Here is an 18,329-nt window from a genome sequence, read left to right on the forward strand (position 1 = left end):
CGCCCCCGCCCGTCCTCCTCGCTGGAGGGACGCAGGAGGGGAGCCGAGGGGGTGGGGGGTCGGAGGAGGGAGGAGAGGAGTTGGGTAGAAGGAGGAGGCGGCGGCGGCGGCTCTGGAGCGTTCCTCTCGGGGACCGGCCGACCCGGGGAGCGAGGACGTCGATCCGCGCCGCTCTTCTTGCCGCCGAGCCCTCCTCCCTTCTCGCCATGTCCCAGAGCCGGCATCGAGCCGCGGCCCCGCCGCTGGAGCGCGAGGACAGCGGGACCTTCAGGTCAGCGCGCGGGCGGTCGGGGCCGCGCTTAGCAGGGCCGAGAGGGGTGGGCGGGAGAGGCGGGGCCGGGGGAACCTGGCTCCCCAGCGGCATTGTGGGTAAAGCCCCTTCCCGACGCTCTCGCCCCCGCGGCTGCGGGCGGACCCGCTGGCGCTCGGACCCGCCCTCGGTGGCGCGCGAGCCGGGGTCTGCGGCTGGGCCCCGCCCCTTCTTCGTCCTCTGGGGTCGGGGCTGGGCAGGCGATCGTGGTTCGCGGCCTCCCGGGGAAATGAGATTTGTGAGCCTCGTCCTGCGAGGTCGCGAAGCCGCACTACCCTCATTCAGATCCTCTCCTAATAGCGTCCCCCACTCTGCCCGCCACTGCCCTGCGCCCGCCGCAGTGGGGCGGGCAGTCCGTGCACCTTCCAGCTCCGGCCCCTGGGAGCTTTGGTGCTTCGCGAGTCACCGTTGGTGGCAGTGAGAACTAGCCTCTCTAAAGCTTCTGCTTCCCTCCCTGCTTTGGCATGCAAAGCACACCTTTTTCTGTTTTTTTGTTTTGTTTTGTTTTTGCAGTTTGGGGAAGATGATTACAGCTAAACCAGGGAAAACACCGATTCAGGTATTGCACGAATACGGCATGAAGACCAAGAACATCCCGGTTTATGAATGTGAAAGATCCGATATGCAAATACACGTGCCCACTTTCACCTTCAGAGTAACCGTTGGTGACATAACCTGCACAGGTCTGTATGCACAGTTAACCCCCGACCACCCTGCGGGCTGACAGTCAAGACTTGATACTGTTTATCAGCTGGGCAAGTGCCCTTTTTACTGGAGGTAGCTGTGAGGGGCAGGCTCTTGAAATGAGACCTCTCATCTCAGGCCATTGGGATTTTCCAACTTCATCTGATTCTCTCCCTAATTTTCTCTTCCCCAGATACCAAGAGAAGCTCAGAAACATCCTAGGATCCTCCTAGGGTTCTTCCAAGAATTAGGGAGAAGCAGGAAAGGTTCTTGGAGCAGCCATAGCTGGATCAGTAGGTGCTATCAAGTTTTAAAGTTTCATAGATTATAGCTGATTCCATGACCCCAGAATTTTCTGAACCTCTCCCCTTTCTGTATGGACTCACTTGCCACTTTGGGCTCATTGTACAACACTCGATTCTGGATCCAGGCAAAATGAGGAAGGCAAATGGCTTGAATACTCTATATTGATTGCATAGCAGCTTCTAGTTCCTGACACTGTAGGGATTTTAATGAGCTGTTATCTCCTTTTTTATATATCCATGAGGAAATAGGTTCAAGGAGATTAGAAATAACCTGCCCAAGGTTACATAGCAGTAAAGTTTCAGAGTTTAAACTCAACCTTATTATGGTCTGTGAGTTTGAGCAAATTATAACGGAAGCTGCCCATTTGTAAATTAGACATTCTATTTCTTATGTATCTATTTAATTGCAAACAAAAATAAATTGAATAGTAAATTTAATTTGGGAGAATGTCAGGAAAAAAATTAAGCAGGAAGGCTGAAGTCCTGCCATTTTATAATCTAAAGGCATCATTTATTTGTGTCCCTGAAAATCTTGAGTCTGCTATTTTCATTAAAGTCACTTTAAGATAATTTTGAAGTTTTTGTTTTTTTGTGGGATTTTTTTTTTTTTTTTTTTTTTGTCTATGTGAGGCAAGTGGATTGGAGGTGCCAGCTTTAATAGTCTTCATGTGAACCATAGAATCAACAATGCATTATTGCTTTAGCTGGTCTATTTTTAAATATTCAATGAAAATTCAAGAAAAAGTAGCCTTTCCCCCCTCAATGTGTTATAGACTAGTGATTAATAACCTATAGCAACCATTCTGCCCTGGCCCCCTACTCTTCTTACACTGTCCTGTCTTCCTATACAAGCTTATCTGCCTCCACGGCATCAAATACTATCTAAACGCTGATAATTCTAAAACCTCTATCTTCAGCCCAGGCCCAGTTACAGTCTGTGTTTGCTAGACATCTTTACTGGGAGGACCCAAAGACACCTCAGTTTCTCATCGCCTCAGACTGAATCCAGCTTCTCTCTCAAATCCATTCCCTCTGCTTCCTTTAGCTCAGTAAAGGGACCACCATCACCCATTGGCTCATAATAGAAATGTGTGTCTGATCTCCTTGATTTCTTCCTCTCTTGTCCAGGCTATCACTAAATCTTCTTATATATCTCTGGAATCTGTCCACTGCTCTCTTCCCATTTCTACTGTTTTGGCCTCTGTCATCTCCCCCTTGGATTATGGCTTGTCTTATAACTGCACTTTCAGCTTCTAGTCTTGTGATGTCCATTCTCTACACGACAACCAGAGTGTTCTTTCTGACATTCAAGTGTGTTCATGTACTTCTTCGTCTTAAAATCTATCCAGTGCCCGGCCGGTGTGATTCAGTGATTGAGCATTGATCCATGAACCAGGAAGTCACTGTTCAATTCCCTGCCAGGGCTAGACCCCCACTGGAGGACATGCAGGAGGCAGCCAATCAACGATTCTCTCTCATCATTGATGTTTCTATCTCTCCCTCTCCCTTCCTCTCTGAGATCAATAAAAATATATTTAAAAACATAAAATAAAAATATATTTAAAAAACAAATTCATCCAGTAGTTTTCCCATTACCCTCTGAGTGAATATTTGTTGATATGACTTAGAACCTTGCTGCTAAAACTGTGAACAGCAGCAATGATATCACCTGGGCACTTAGTGGAAATGCAGAATATCAGCACCCATGCCAGACCTACTCGATCAGAGTATGTTTTTTAAGAAAATTCCCAGGCACTTCAATGCGCATTAGAGATTGAGAAGCACACATTTAGGAGGCCATTCTCTGACCCCCTCCTCCTATTCCTACAACTCTCTAGCCTTTTATCTCAAAGTTCCTTCCAGCTCTTACTGTATCCAACTACATGGGGCTCTTGAGAACACCGTGCTCTCTATCTTTGAGCCTTTGCCGGTGCTCTTTTCTCTGCCTAGATTGTTCTTCTCAACCCCTAGCTCTCTACATGTTACTAGCTTTTACTAATCTTTCAAGTCTTCATTTAGTAAACTCTTCCTTTCTTTGTGAAACCTTTCTGAATCCTTACTAAGTGTACATAGCTGCCCCTTGTATGTGCTCCCCTGCAACCTGCACTTAGGCCTGCCATCACATGTACCATTCCATATTTCAAACGCCTTTTACAGAAGAAATTCTGCACTAGGGTTTGTACTCTTTACGGGTAGGGACTCTGTTCAGTTCTCTATTAATACCTACATTGGTGGATAAATGAGTACAGTGTGTGTGTCTTCCAAAATTTATTCCACGTCTCCTTTCTTTCTTCCACGCCAGAGGAATGGACGTCAGCATTCTAATACCACTTTCGAAGGGTTCTCAACACCTAGTTTGAACACAGAGGAAAAAGATTGGATTTACCAGATGTGATTGCTTACTACAGTTAGGCATCAGTGTCAGTGATCAGTCAGGACTAGCCCCTCTTGCCCCTTAGCTACCCTAAAGGATACAGATTGTAAGACACATAACATAAGCTCTCACCTTCTTCCCCATATAATTTTTCCCACATTGAACCCAGTATATAGGCATGACTGCTTATTGGATCAAGGGCTTAATCCAGGATAGGACAGGCCGTTAGAATAAAATCGTGCACATTTTCTGTGAGTGGCTCCCTTAAGGAAACTTCTTGTTATAGAAGAATTTCTCTCTGTGAATAGGGGAAGAGTAAAATATGAAGTTGTATTTCTTCAAAAGGTGTATTACGGGCTAGTTTATTACCACTTTATGTAATAAATATATAATGGAGACATAATATGGATTTTTTATACAGGTATGCATAGAATTAAATACATAGAACTTCTGCCCTACCTGGTTTTTCTCAGTGGGTAGAGTGTCGATATACGGACTGAAGGGTCCTGAGTTTGAATCTGTTCATGGGCACATGCTCGGGGTGCGGCCTTGATCCCCAGTAGGGGGCTTGCAGGTGGCAGCCAATCAATGATTTTCTCTCTCACCATTGATGCTTCTATCTCTCCCTCTCCCTTCCTCTCTAAAATCAATACACACACACACACACACACACACACAGAACTGGGTTTTTTAAATGTATTTCATGTGGTGAATATTTTATGATAGCATATTTATTAGTATATGTTTTCATAACTATGTAAAGCCTGACTTTATTTTGCATTATGAAATCATCTATGCAGACCTCACATTTTCACAGCATATACTTTTGTTGTTGTTGTTAACCTTAATTCAGGTGAAGGTACAAGTAAGAAGCTGGCGAAACATAGAGCTGCAGAGGCTGCCATAAACATTTTGAAAGCCAATGCAAGTATTTGGTGAGCTAAATTTCTTTGTATTCTGCAGCTCAAAAATATGGCTGAGGAGGTAAGATTAAAAGTTTGAACATGCTTGGAAAAGCAACTGAGTGAACAGTGTTTAGTATCTAGCTCTATATTATTTCATTGTGAAAATCCATCATCCTTTAAAGACAATTTATCCTTAAGAAATTAGATCCAGCAGTTAACAATTAAATGAAGGCCCTCTTGAACTAGGCTTCTTTTTGTTTGTTTTCCGGATGGGGTGCAACAGTGGAAAACCAGAGGTTTTCTGACCAGTCTCTCACTGTATTAAGACTAATTGTTTCTATACTGAGGAAAGCAAGGTGTGAGATGGGAAAAGATCAGCTAAAAGCACTCAGGAATTCTATTTGGAAGGAGACAAAAAGATTTCCTTTTGTTATAGAATGTATGCCAAATACAAAAGGATGTTAAATGGGATGTTAATTCTGGGCATATTTTTCCAAAATAAATTTTTTATCACATTAGGTTCTTTTGGAAAGAGTGTTGGTCCTGGAGATCTCATGTATCTTAAAGTGGTGTCCTTGGTTTCTAATGGGCACAGCCTGGAATATGGTGTGCCTTCAGTGGCTTTTCTTTGCATGCACTCAAATATATTTGGAGAACAGTTTGCATATCTGTTCGTAGCTGATAGCATAGGCCCATGGGGTTTTTGCTTCCCACCCATAGCAAAACTGTTGACTTAGGGATGTATCTGGGCTCTCATGCAATGCTGCTCCCTTTTTCTAAATTATTTTTACCATTCGGATAGTTTAGCCAGTGTAAGCCTTGGATTTTATAAAATGATGCTTGATTCTATAATTGATTTATGCTACCTTTTTAGACATGCCAAATGGAATGGCAGGTACTGGATCTCCCCCTTGCTTGTGATGGCCATGCTATTTCTCTGCAGCCCAGGATCAACCCAAAATCTTAAGTGTGTTTGTGGAAATGAGTGTACGCTGTGTCCTTCCTGCACATGAGCACTTCACTTTATCAGCAGAAAAGGCTCATGCACTTTACAGGATGGGGCAAAAGTAGGCTTACAGTTGTTCGCATGGAAAATAATAGAATAATAAATAATACAGGAATAAACTATTATGTGTACTTACAACTATAAACCTACTTTTGCCCCTCCCTGTATTTTTGTGCTTCTTGGCAGATAAAATGGGAATTACTAAGCTATAATGAGACCTAAAGTGGCCTGATTTAATATAGACTTTCTCACTTCTTCATCACAATTACTTGGGTAGCTTAGACATGCAGCATTGTGAGTGAATATTCATATCTCATCAGCCTCTGTAAAGCTTGAAATTCTGGTAGAAAAGAAACTTGAGGAAGTGGCAATAACTAAGTCTCATTTGTCAGGGAAGAAATGACTTTCAGTTGCCTCAATGGTAGTACCCGGGAATGTAGCTTATTCATTGTCAGGCACCATCACCCAAGTAGTTAGTATTTCAAATTACTTAGAAAAGATTGTTTTCTTTTTTCCTAATAACCATCGTCAGATGCTGAAATCAGATTCATGCAGGCCATCTAGGATGCATGTAAATCTTAGGGTTATCCTAGCATAGAGCAGATGATATATCAAACAGGTTTTTCTCCTATAATTATCTGAATGAAAAAACTGCATTTATGATTTACATTATTCACAGGCTAAATTTCCTGACTAATTATTAGTCTTCCCTTTTTGTGTAGTTGTAACAATAGTATGCTTTACTTAAATACATTTTATTGAGCACCAGTTACATGCAAAGTACTACAAGGCTTATGAAGGTAAGTAATAGATGGGCCCTACCATCAAGGAGTTTACAATCTGAACAGGGGCGAGAGGTAGTGAGGGGTGGACAAATTACATGTATTTGTAAGAGTGTATAACTTAGGGTAAAATAGTTTGCTTAAGAAAGTGTCAAACCAAATGTTATAATGGCTCAAAGGAGTGAGAAAATATGTTCCATTGGGGTAAAAGGGTAGGCTTTTTACAGGACGTGGCATTTGAGATATACCTTGGGTGATGGGTAGATCAGATTCTCGTGAAAGAGGTGGGAGATAAGGGCATTCTGTGTAGAAGGAACAGCAAAAGCAAAGACATAGAGGGTGAAAGAGAAAATACTTGTCGTGTATTTGGTAACTTGGGGGAGATCATTTGGGTTTATAACACTTTAAAAAATGTTTAGCTTTGCAGTTCCTGACCCCTTAATGCCTGACCCTTCCAAGCAACCAAAGAACCAGCTTAATCCTATTGGCTCATTACAGGTAAGTTGCACAGTTTTTCCATATTTAACATTTTGTCTACTGAAAAAAGGTGTCATAATTGATACAATTAAGGGCTAAACAAGGAATTAATATTTTAAAGATAAGATGGTATAATATTTTGTTTTCCAAGTTATGGTCATTAGATATTACAGTGCTAACTTGAAATTATTTTCCTGTTTATTTTTTGGATTTTCCTCCATATACAGTATCTGCCTTTGGCTTGTGGAATTCTCATTTGAGATCAACAGAACCTCTGCATATGTTTTATACTTTAAGAATGTTTCTTGCCACTTTTTTGACAAACCTCTTTCTACTTTTGTTGAGACAAAAGACTAAATTTAAAGAACTCAAATCAGGTAGCCTAATTCAAGAATAGGGAAGAAGTCTTCATTTGCTTATTCTACCAAATATATATATTCAGCTCTGAATTTCTCCATACAGAATAGCCTTTTGCAGATTATCTGTGTGCTCTCTTGGACAACACGCCTCCCCGTTATCCAACCAGTCCTTTGGTATCTTTCCTGCTCCATGAGTTATTCAGTAGTTTTCTCCTTCTTTTCCAAACCTGTTTGCTATCTCTGCTCCTCTTTTGCTCTTGATCAGTTACAGTGATAAGCCAGCTGTGGGTAGAGGGGTCTATAGCTCAGAGGGGAAAGGCTTTAGGAACTGTTGGCAGCAAAACCTATGGATATCCTCTGAGGTTTTTACTCAGTTTGTCTTCCTACTTGAACTCTTTGATATCAGCTCACTGTAGCTTAATGGAAGAATCTATACTAATAAAAGGGTAATATGCTAATTAGAACGGGTCGACTGGAAATCTTCCAGATGTCTGACTTCCTTCCGGACAAGGCCATGGTGGCGGGGGCCAAGGCAGAGGCTGTTAGGGGCGATCAGGCCAGCAAGGGAGCAAGCAGTTAGGGACAATCAGGCCGGCGGGGGAGCAAGCAGTTAGGGGTAAGATCAGGCCAGTGCAGGGGAGCAAGCAATTAGGGGCGCAATCAGGCCAGCGCAGGGGAGCAAGCAGTTAGGGGCGCGATCAGGCTGTCAGGGGAGCCGTTAGGTGGCAATCAAGCCTGCAGGGGAGTGGTTAGGGGGAGATCAGGCCGGCAGGCAGAGGTGGTTAGGGTTGATCAGGCAGGCAGGCAGAGGCAGTTAGGGTTGATTAGGCAGGCAGGCAGGCAGAGGCAGCTAGGGGTGATCAGGCCAGCAGGCAGAGGTGGTTAGGGTTGATCAGGCAGGCAGGCAGAGGCAGTTAGGGGTGATCAGGCAGGTAGGCAGGCAAGCAGTGAGGAGCCAGGGGTCCTGGATTGTGAGAGGGATGTCTGACTGCCGGGATGGGGCCTAAACCGGCAGTCGGACATCCGCGGAGGGGTCCCAGATTGGAGAGGGTGCAGGCCGGGCTGAGGGACACTGAATTTCGTGTACCGGGCCTCTAGTGCCATTCATAAGCAGGAAATTGCTTCAGTTTTGGTATTATGGGCTTACAAGGGTATTCCCTAATTTTCCTATTCCAGAATATCATTATTCCTTTAAACATATAAATAGAAATGAGATCAAAATCATGAAAGAATGTCATTTATGTGATTGAGCCTTTGCATAGTAAAAATTACTACTAAAGCCTCATCTCAATTTTCTAGGAATTGGCTATTCATCATGGCTGGAGACTTCCTGAATATACCCTTTCCCAGGAGGGAGGACCCGCTCATAAGAGAGAATATACCACAATCTGCAAGCTAGAGTCATTTATGGAAACTGGTACTTATTTCTTTTTACCCTCATACAATTGGAGACATTTGATGTATTTTCAGATGATGAATGACCATAGAAATTTCTGTTGTGGCAACTTCTCAAATTTTTTTGTTGAGAAAAAATTGATACACTCCTGTTCTACTGTCTCTAACTTTCTGAGGATGAATTTAAGTAAATATTTGGTTTAAGAGTACTTACACTTCTTAATTTGATATTTTTAAAAATCAAGAGTTATTAATGGAAAGATAAATAACTAATTGACTCATTATATAATCCTCAGTGATATACTAAATACTCAAGAAATCTCATTTGGTATTTCGGCAGCTATTCTAGAAGATAGGACTAGAAAACATCTTGTTTGCATTTGAAAATAAGATGATTAATAAGAGGTTAGATGACAAAACATTGCAATGATAGCAACTTTTATATTGTAAAGGCCATAAACAATGAGGAAAAAAAGTTACTTAATAAAGTACTATTGAGGATTCCTATTTAACTTCTCTAACATGTTTCTATTATTTTTTAAAGTGGCTTGAAAAGGAATTTTGCCTTGGCTACGTGTTAGTTTCAACATACAAGCTACTTTTTGCCCTCAAAAGGTAGCATGGGCCCCAGTTGGTTTGGCTCAGTGGATAGAGGGTTCGCCTGCGGACTGAAGGGTCCCGGGTTCAATTTTGGTCAAGGGCACATGCCCAGGTTGCAGGCTCGGTCCTCAGTAGGGGGCGTGTAGGAGGCAGCTGATCAATGATTCTCTCTCATCATTGATGTTTCTATTTCTCTCCCTTCTCTGAAATCAATAAAAGTATATTTAAAAATAATAATAATAAAAAAATAAAATGAGACCGTCTTTTAAAAAAAAAAAAAGAGGGAGTGTGAGCCAGTGCAGAAAACACTGAGCAAGAAGCAGGTGCCTCAACTTCTGTTCTTGATGCAATCTTTGGTTTGCAGGATAGGCAACTTAATCTCTCTGGGCCTTAGTTTTTAAATCTAACAGAAGTATGGAAGGAGATGAAGTATATGGTCTCTTTCAACTTCAGTATCCCCTTTCTTATTCATGATAGAGAAATTCCACATAATTGTCAGTTTATAGAAAATTGTAAGCAGGAAAACAATGAAAAACAAGTGGTAATTCAAATATACCTTAATAAATTTGAATATTTGATCAGAATTCATTAAAACGAGACATAGGGAAATATAGCTGTTAATGAAAAACAGAAAGTATAACTACTAAAGATAAACTGTTAAAAGAAATGCCTTAAAAAATGTAAGAATTAATAGCTATATGAATCACAATAAGCAAAGATGTCAGGTCAGTAAAAAATAGACTAGTATATAAAAACCATGAGGTTGTTCTCTGATTAAATGCAATATACGCTTGATCATTCTCTGTGGACACATTTCTTTTCTAAACCTACCATTTCTTTTTAATTATTTAGGAAAAGGGGCATCAAAAAAACAAGCCAAGAGAAATGCTGCGGAGAAATTTCTTGCCAAATTCAGTAACATTTCTCCAGAGAACCACATTTCTTTAGTGAGTAATGATCATGCAGCTATGATATTAATGTGATTAAGCGTCTCTTTTTTTTAAAATCTATTGTTGACAGTATTACAGATATTTCCCATTTTCCCCTCTTTTGCCCCCCCCCCATCTCTTGCCTAGATTTCTTGTTGTATTGATACTTCATAGTTGCAGTTTTAGAAAATCTCTTCGTTGTTTAGTTACACGCTACCCCAATCCAATTTAATCTGCTTGCTCTATGTGAGCCAAGGTCATAGGGGTGACCAGGTCAGAGGGCTTGGGAGACATAGACAAATTGAGAATACTATGAGGCTCTAAAGATAATAGGCCCTGAAATCGTGCTGTTTTTGCCTTCACATTCACAGCGCATTCCCATCCCTTTCTTCATTCACTCATTTATCCACTCTGGAAACATTCAGTGAGCTCATACTCTGTGCCAAGGTTTGTGCTGGGCAGTGGCATACAGTGATAAGACAGTCTCTGCTCCTAAGGTGTTTAGCCGACTGAAAGGGAAAAGAGCCCTACAGACTAGACTGGTCCTCACAGAGGCTGCTGTAGGAACATGGGAGAAGCTGTCCAGCTAAGACTGGGGGTTTCGGGAAGGCTCTTTGGAGGAAGTAATATCTACATTGAGACTTGTAGGATGATAGTAGGGGAAAAGAACTCCCGAGAGAAGAAAGAGCTGGAGTGAAACATCATATGCAGTGTAGGAACCCTAAGTAATTTCGTATGGCTAGAGCAGAGAGTTGGAGGGAGTCTCAGACGGTGAGGCCATTAAGGAGATTGAACTTTATTCTGAGGGGAGAACAAAGTCATTAAAAAATTTTAATCTGGATTCACAGGCTCTAATTTAATTTATCCAGTAAAAGAAAAATCACTTGGCTGTGTTATGAAGAGTTAATGAATATTAGAGACCTGTTGGAACGCTGTTATAGAAATCAGATGACAAATGTTGATGGCCTAAATTAAGGGAGTGGCAGTAGAAATGGTAGATTTAAAAATTATTTAGAAAACTAAAGTGAAGGGGGCATGGTCATTGATTGGATATGGGAAGTAAGGAAAAGGGAGGAAATAAACATTTTTAGTTTGGCAGCGAGTAGATAGTGGTACCATTCATTCATATGGGGAAACAGAAAAGGAGTAAGATTTGAGGAGGAACAGATAATGAGCTAAATGTAGAATATATTGAGTTTTAAAGACAATCAAGTAGAAGAAATACGGTTATTTTTTTAAAAAGTTCAACTTCATTCGTGCAAATTAAACAATATACTAATTTCATATTTTAGATCAACAAAACCTACAAAGTTTGATAACACCTGGTGTTGGTGAGGATATGAGAAGGCAAGCACCCTTTAAGACTTTGATGGGAGTATAAAGTGGTTCAAAATCAATTTGGAAGTATTTACCAAAATTAAAAACATGCATGTTTTTTGACTCAGCAATTCTACTTCTAAAAATTATTCTGCACAGAAAGTCATTTAAGTGCAAAGGAGTTTTTATTGTAACATTGTTATTAAAAGCAAGAAACCAGAAACAAACTAAAACTCTTAGTTGGAGGCTGGTAATAAATATAATACATATGTGTGCAAAGATGGGAAGAATGAATAAGATGTAGAAGAGTAAGCTATCATTTTTGTTTAAAAAAAATTATGTGTGTGTGTGTGTGTGTACTTGAATGTGTATAGAACATTTATGGAAGGGTACTGAAAAGTTTAACAGCAAGTACCTCTGGGGAGTAGAACAGAAACCTAGGGAAGGGGAGATAAGGAAAAAAGACCACTATTCATTAGATGTTTGTTTTAATTGCAGGTTTTTTTAAAACCATGTGAATTAATTATGATTAAAAAAAACAATTTTGTTTAAAGTTTCAATCAAGAAATATAAAATTCTATTTAGTAAATTGTACAAATTACTCAATTCTGTATCAGGGCCATTCCTATGATCTTTTGAAAATTTCTTAGCCTATGTCTGGGCTCATTAATAAGGAAGACGAAGGATAGGTTGCCCTACTTAGTTCAAAGAATAGTTGTAGTGGGTTTTTTAAATGACATAATAAAGAAAAATAATTTGAGAAACATAAACATGGAATGTAAAACATTCTGAACACAGGTGAAAAAGGAAGGATATAGGGGAGAAAAAAGGAAAAGGAGAAAAAAAAACATAAGCTCAGTTGGGTTCTGCGATATAAGTCTGAGAACTCTTTGACATCCTGCTATTCATTTAAATAATTTGTTCTTCTCAAACCCAACATACTTTTCACCTTTTCTACAGTTTCTTTGTTTTCTGCTTTACAGCTTTTGGTTACAGTGATTGGTATTTAATACAAGAAATCATAAAGATATGAAAATTGCTTTATATTTTAATTTGTAGATTGCTCTGCTAGTCAGATGCAATTATTTGCAAATTTGTTTATAGTATTCTTAAATATCTTATGTCTTAATGTGACTGTCAGAAAATTTGACTGAGAGACATTTGTGCTATACAAAAGTATTTTTAAATACTTCAGTATTAAAAAAAATGAAAAAAGAAAAATTAATACTTCCATTATGTTATTGCACATGCTTCTTTTTTAACATCATGCTATTTGTTAAATGTGTGTACTTGTTTGTGTTGTCTTGTTTAAATTAGAAAGTTAACCAAATTGTGTCCATTTAAACATGCTTTATAAACTATTAAGTGTGAGTGCCTTCTAAATTAATTATAGTTGGAAACCGGTCCCAGTTCTGAGTCTTAACCTTCATCTCTGTTTTTCAGACAAACGTAGTAGGACATTCCTTAGGATGCACTTGGCATTCCTTGAGGAATTCTCCTGGTGAAAAGATCAACTTACTGAAAAGAAGCCTCCTCAGTATTCCCAATACGAATTACATCCAGCTGCTCAGTGAAATCGCCAAGGAACAGGGTTTTAATATAACATATTTGGATATAGGTATGAGGGTTTTTTGGGGTTTTTTTGCTTATCCCAAAACATATTTCTTTTAAAAATACGTTTGAGAAACAAAAACTTCTATTATAATTAATGTCATTGATTAAGGATTCTAACTGTATATATTACCACAGCAGTAAAATATATAAATGATATGTTCCATTCTCATACATTATATTCAAAATACCCAACATCTCTAGTTATAATAATAAAAACAATAATAGCTAAGATTTATAGAATTTTATTTACTATGTGCCAGGCACTGTTCTAAGGACATTACATAATAACTAATTGAATCCTCAGACTATCCCTATGAAGTAGGTTCTGTATGCATATGAAGAAACTAAGGCACAGAAAAGTTGAGAAACTTGTCCAAGATCACATAGCTAGTCAGTGCTAGAGCCAGGTTAGGGGAAGAGTAACTGTAGATACATTGTCCATTTATCTCGCCCTGATGGGAAGATTGACAGATAAAAAGACACCACATTTCTAAAACAAGGAGTGAGTTTGTGGGTTCTGTAATGACCAATGAACATGTCTCACATAGATGTTTCTTTTTCTCTTTCTCTCCCTTCCTCCCTCTCTAAAATAAAAAAACGTTTTAAAAAGAATAACAAAGATGGTAAGTGGAGTAGTCTACCGTGGATGCTTCTAGAGAAAAACAATGATAAAAACTATTGCTTAGACAAAGGATCTACTTTATATACACTTAGTAACTATCACGTTTGAGTATGTCATTACAGAACCCACAAACTCACTCCTTGTTCTATAAATGTGGTGTCTTTACAGAACGCACGCCAGACCTCTCTCCCCACTTCATCACTGTGTGCCAGTCCTGGGAGGCACATGGGGCAGGTCAATTTATAGCTTTCTCCAGCTGTCATTTTCTCTAGCCCTTAATCATTTAGGTAGACAAATGCAGAATGACTGGAGAGGAAGTCAGTTTGGATTTTCTTTTAAGTCAGTTTATAAAGCTGGCTACCGTGTACATGCGTTTATCATCTTGATTTTACATCAGTATAATATGTGAAGAACTTGATACCTCTATTCCAGTTTCAGTGACCTGTAGGGACCTAGCTTTCAGAGGTCCTAGCACTGGAAAGTAAGGTGTTTAGAGACTGAAAGAACTTCTGATTTTCTCTGTTGCTTTAGGATCAAATGTGCTGGGAATTTAGTATGGACAGATGGTCAGAAAAGGCGGCTGATGGGGCAGGCAAGTTGGAAGCAGCTGCTTAATGGGTGTGGTGTTTCCTCGTGGTATGATGAAATGACGAAAATGTTTTATGACTAGATAGAGGTGGTGGTTGCACAACATTGCAAATGTACTAAATGCCACTCAATAGTTCACTTTAGAAATGATTAATTTTATGTTGTGTGAATTTTACCTCACTTAAAAAAATAAAAGAACCTAGATGCTAGAACTAGAAAGTCTCTTCAGGCATTAAATAATCCCATTGTATCTGGATACTTCCCTCCATGCTGACTAACTGAAATAACATTTAATCATGACCTCTTTAAACAAATTATGACTCATGTGTTCTCCATCTTCCCTGATCTTATTTGTTGTCTTCAAGAAGAGTGATTCATCATTGATGAGAAGAGCATTTGTTTCCCGGGTTAGGTATTATTTTAAAACACCCTAACCCTTAGACTCTTTGCACAGATATATAACCAAAGAACATTAAGGCACAAAGGAGGTCTTGCCCTGAACCATGTGTGTCCTAGTTCAGTGTCCACTGAAAATACCCCTAGACTTCATAATGAAAAATGCAACTTCTCCAGGCTTCTAGCCAATGGTTTTTTCCCTTTTGAAAAAGTTGCTATGGTTCAATAATTTGTAAACACTGTTCAAATAGCCACATTAGAATTGTCTTGGGAGCTTTTTTGTTTGTTTGTTTTTTAAATGCAAGAATCTGGCATTTTTAACCCTAACCCTGCATTTCTGATTGAGCAGGCTGGAACAAGGCCTGGACACCTGCATTGCTAAGTTCCCTCTGATGATTATAAAGCACATCTGTGTTTGAGAATTGCTGTAGCTGAGCAGCTGTGTTTTGTTTTTTGTTTGTACAAGAATAACAAAGATGCCTGGCCCATGTGGCTCAGTTGGTTGGAGCATCATCCCATGGACAGGAAGGTCTCGGGTTTGATTCTCCATCAGGGCACATACCTAGGTTTCAGGTTCAGTCCCCATTTGGGGCACATGTGGGAGGCAACCAATGGATGTGTCTCACATCGATGTTTCTGCTTCTCTTCCTCTCCCTTCCTCCCTCTCTAAAATAAAAATTTTTAAGAAAGAATAACAGCCGAAACCGGTTTGGCTCAGTGGATAGAGCGTCGGCCTGCGGACTGAAAGGTCCCAGGTTCGATTCCGGTCAAGGGCATGTACCTGGGTTGCGGGCACATCCCCAGTGGGAGATGTGCAGGAGGCAGCTGATCGATGTTTCTCTCTCATCAATGTTTCTAACTCTCTATCTCTCTCCCTTCCTCTCTGTAAAAACTCAATAAAAATACATATAAAATTTAAAAAAAGAAAGAAAGAATAACAAAGATGATAAGTGGAGTAGTCTACCATGGATGCTTACAGAGAAAAACAATGATAAAAACTATTGCTTAGACAAAGGATCTACTTTGTATGCACTTATTAACCATCACATTTGAATATGTCATTACAGAAGAATTGAGTGCCAACGGACAGTATCAGTGCCTCGCGGAGCTGTCCACCAGCCCTATCACAGTCTGCCACGGCTCTGGGATCTCCTGCAGCAATGCACAGAGTGATGCCGCCCACAATGCTTTGCAGTACTTAAAGATAATAGCAGAAAGAAAGTAAACGTGGGACAACCTAGGAAACCCTGTGGCAGCACATAACACGTCCCTCTCTCACCCCTTCCCAAGTAACACATTTACTGTAATGTTTGAGTTTGTGTGTTGTTTCTGAATCTCTTTCATAGATTCCATCAACACTACAGATTTCATTATCTCCTAGTTGTTATTAAACTCTTTTTAATGGCTTCAACTTTGTATTGGTATACTGTATTTATAAACTTTGTACCACAGGCAGAGTGTAGCACCCATTTGGCAATGCCATGTACATAGGAAGAAACTGCATGTGTATTGATGATGATGAAGATGATGAAATAAAACTGCTAACAACAGTCTTTCTTACTGGTGCTTAACCTCGCTTTGTGCAGGGCTTTCAGAGGGAATTCGCAGGTGGCCCCTTAGACTTAGAGGGTTGAGGATGCCCTAACAGGCTTTTATTGAATGTGACTGTTAAATGTCAGGGGACACGGTGGTCCACTGTGTATTTGGATCCAAGTGATAAAGAGCCGTTGTATTAATGGATTCTACTCATTTTATGAAAGTGTTACTGACTTGACTGTGGCTCCCTTCTCAGCCATTCTTGTAAGTAACATTGTAATGTGGCTGTTCTATTATTATTTATGGTTTACTTCTTAAAGTCAAAGGTTAAAAAAACCTGTGGCCTAAGCAAAAATTTATAAATTGATACATGATGACTCACTTCCATATTTTCTCAAAGCATATGCAACGTTGTCTTTTTCTTTGACATAATGATTCATCAATGAATGAATACTGTAATTGAAAAAGGATTAGTAGTACCAAAACAAAACTTCCTCGTGTACTCAATTCAGTTACAAGAAACGGTTTCAAACAAGGCAGTGAATGATTAAAAGGTGGGGAAATAAGTGTCATGCACAGATTTTAACTTTGCCTTTTATGTTTCCGTATACCATCCTGTGACACCAAGTCTGCCCTGTCAGCTCCGGCCGAGACTGTGCTTTGTAGACCATTGGATGTCTCTGGCCTGTTCAGAGCCCAGGGAAAGCTCTGAGTGAGGCAGGATAGTGAGCTGGGAAACTTCCTGGGCGAGTGGAATGGGGAAACTGAGGCAAGATAAACAAGGGCAAACAATTTGACCAATTTAGAGCCAGCTAGTGAATTGCAAGACCTTATCTTTCCCAACCAAGGACACTTGAGAACAAATGGTTTATACCTCTCCTCGCTGACCAGAGAGTGAGTACCTCAAATCACCCTGGTTAGGGAGATAGAGGACAGAGACTCAATTAACACATTAAGTGCCCTGTCAGTCACCGGTGACTGACACTATACTTTCCGTCCGGAAGACAAAACAGGCTGGGCGCTTAACGTGTTAATGCCATTAGTGCCAGCCAAACCCAAGGACGGATGAAGTCAGGAACAAAAAACCCATTAGAGCCAGACAGGCCCAAGATAAAAGTAAGACACTAACCTGGCCGGTGTGGCGTAGTGGTTGAGTGTGGACCCATGAACCAGGAGATCTTGTTTCTATTCTCAGGGCACATGCCTGGGTTGTGGGCTCTATCACCAATAAGGGGTGTGCAGGAGGCAGCCAGTTGATGATTCTCTTTCATCGTTGATAATTCTATCTCTCCCTCTTCCTCTCTGAAATCAATAAAAATATATTTTTTAAAAAGTAAAACACTAAGCCCTAGCTGGTTTTGCTCAGTGGATAAAGCATCAGCCTGCAAACCAAAGGGTGCCAGGTTCAGTTCCAGTCAAGGGCACATATCTTGGTTGCAGGCTCAATCCCGGGCCCTGGTCGGGGCTCATGCAGGAGACAACCAACTGATGTGTTTCTCTCACATCGATGTTTCTCTCTGTCTTTCCCTTTCTCTCCCACTCTCCCTAAAAATCAATGGAAAAATATCCTCAGGTGAAAATTAACAGCAAAAAGTAAAACACTAAAGAATAATCTCAAACTCTCTCTCTCTCTCTCTCTCTCTCTCTCTCTCTCTCTCTCTATATATATATATATATATATATATATATATATATATATATATACACATACATACATACTAGAGGCCCGGTGCACAAAAATTTGTGCACTTGGGGGGTCCCTCAGCCCGGCCTGTGCCCTCTCGCAGTCTGGGACCCCTTGGGGGATGACCACCTGCTGGCTTAGGCCTGCTCCCTGGGGGATTGGGCCTAAGCTGGCGGTCAGACATCCCTCTGGCAGCCCGGGAGCCCTTGGGGGATGTCCACTTGCCAGCAGGGAGCAGGTCTAAGCTGCAGTCAGACATCCTTAGCGCTGCTGAGGAGGTGGGAGAGACTCCCACCACCACCGCTGTACTGGCAGCCGGCAGCCTGGCTTGTGGCTGAGCAGAGCTCCCCCTGTGGGAGCGCACTGACCACCAGGGGGCAGCTCCTGCATTGAGCATCTGCCCCCTGGTGGTCAGTGTGTGTCATAGTGACCAGTCATTCCCAGTC

The 18,329-nt window shown here is 40.7% G+C and overlaps 1 protein-coding gene across 5 annotated transcripts; it reads left to right on the forward strand.

Annotated features, from left to right (window-relative positions):
* The first annotated feature begins 7 nt into the window (after window positions 1-7).
* PRKRA (protein activator of interferon induced protein kinase EIF2AK2) lies at window positions 8-16,216 on the forward strand. 5 transcript variants are annotated; one of them, XM_059703973.1, is made up of 9 exons: window positions 73-271; window positions 824-993; window positions 4,527-4,608; window positions 6,786-6,864; window positions 8,502-8,619; window positions 10,050-10,144; window positions 12,887-13,061; window positions 14,211-14,271; window positions 15,731-15,867. In XM_059703973.1, exons 1-8 carry the CDS (start codon window positions 207-209, stop codon window positions 14,231-14,233), a joined length of 807 nt encoding a protein of 268 aa, XP_059559956.1. In that variant the 5' UTR covers window positions 73-206; the 3' UTR covers window positions 14,234-14,271; window positions 15,731-15,867. The 5 variants fall into 5 exon arrangements, with proteins under 5 accessions (XP_059559958.1, XP_059559956.1, XP_059559960.1 ...); XM_059703975.1 differs by lacking the exon at window positions 14,211-14,271 and having other exon boundaries at window positions 8-271; window positions 15,731-16,216; XM_059703977.1 differs by lacking the exons at window positions 73-271; window positions 14,211-14,271 and adding an exon at window positions 1,188-1,291 and having other exon boundaries at window positions 852-993; window positions 15,731-16,216.
* Window positions 16,217-18,329: the final 2,113 nt, after the last annotated feature.

This window comes from Myotis daubentonii, chromosome 7 (genome assembly GCF_963259705.1).
Source record: "Myotis daubentonii chromosome 7, mMyoDau2.1, whole genome shotgun sequence".
In the NCBI taxonomy this organism is placed as follows: domain Eukaryota; kingdom Metazoa; phylum Chordata; class Mammalia; order Chiroptera; family Vespertilionidae; genus Myotis; species Myotis daubentonii.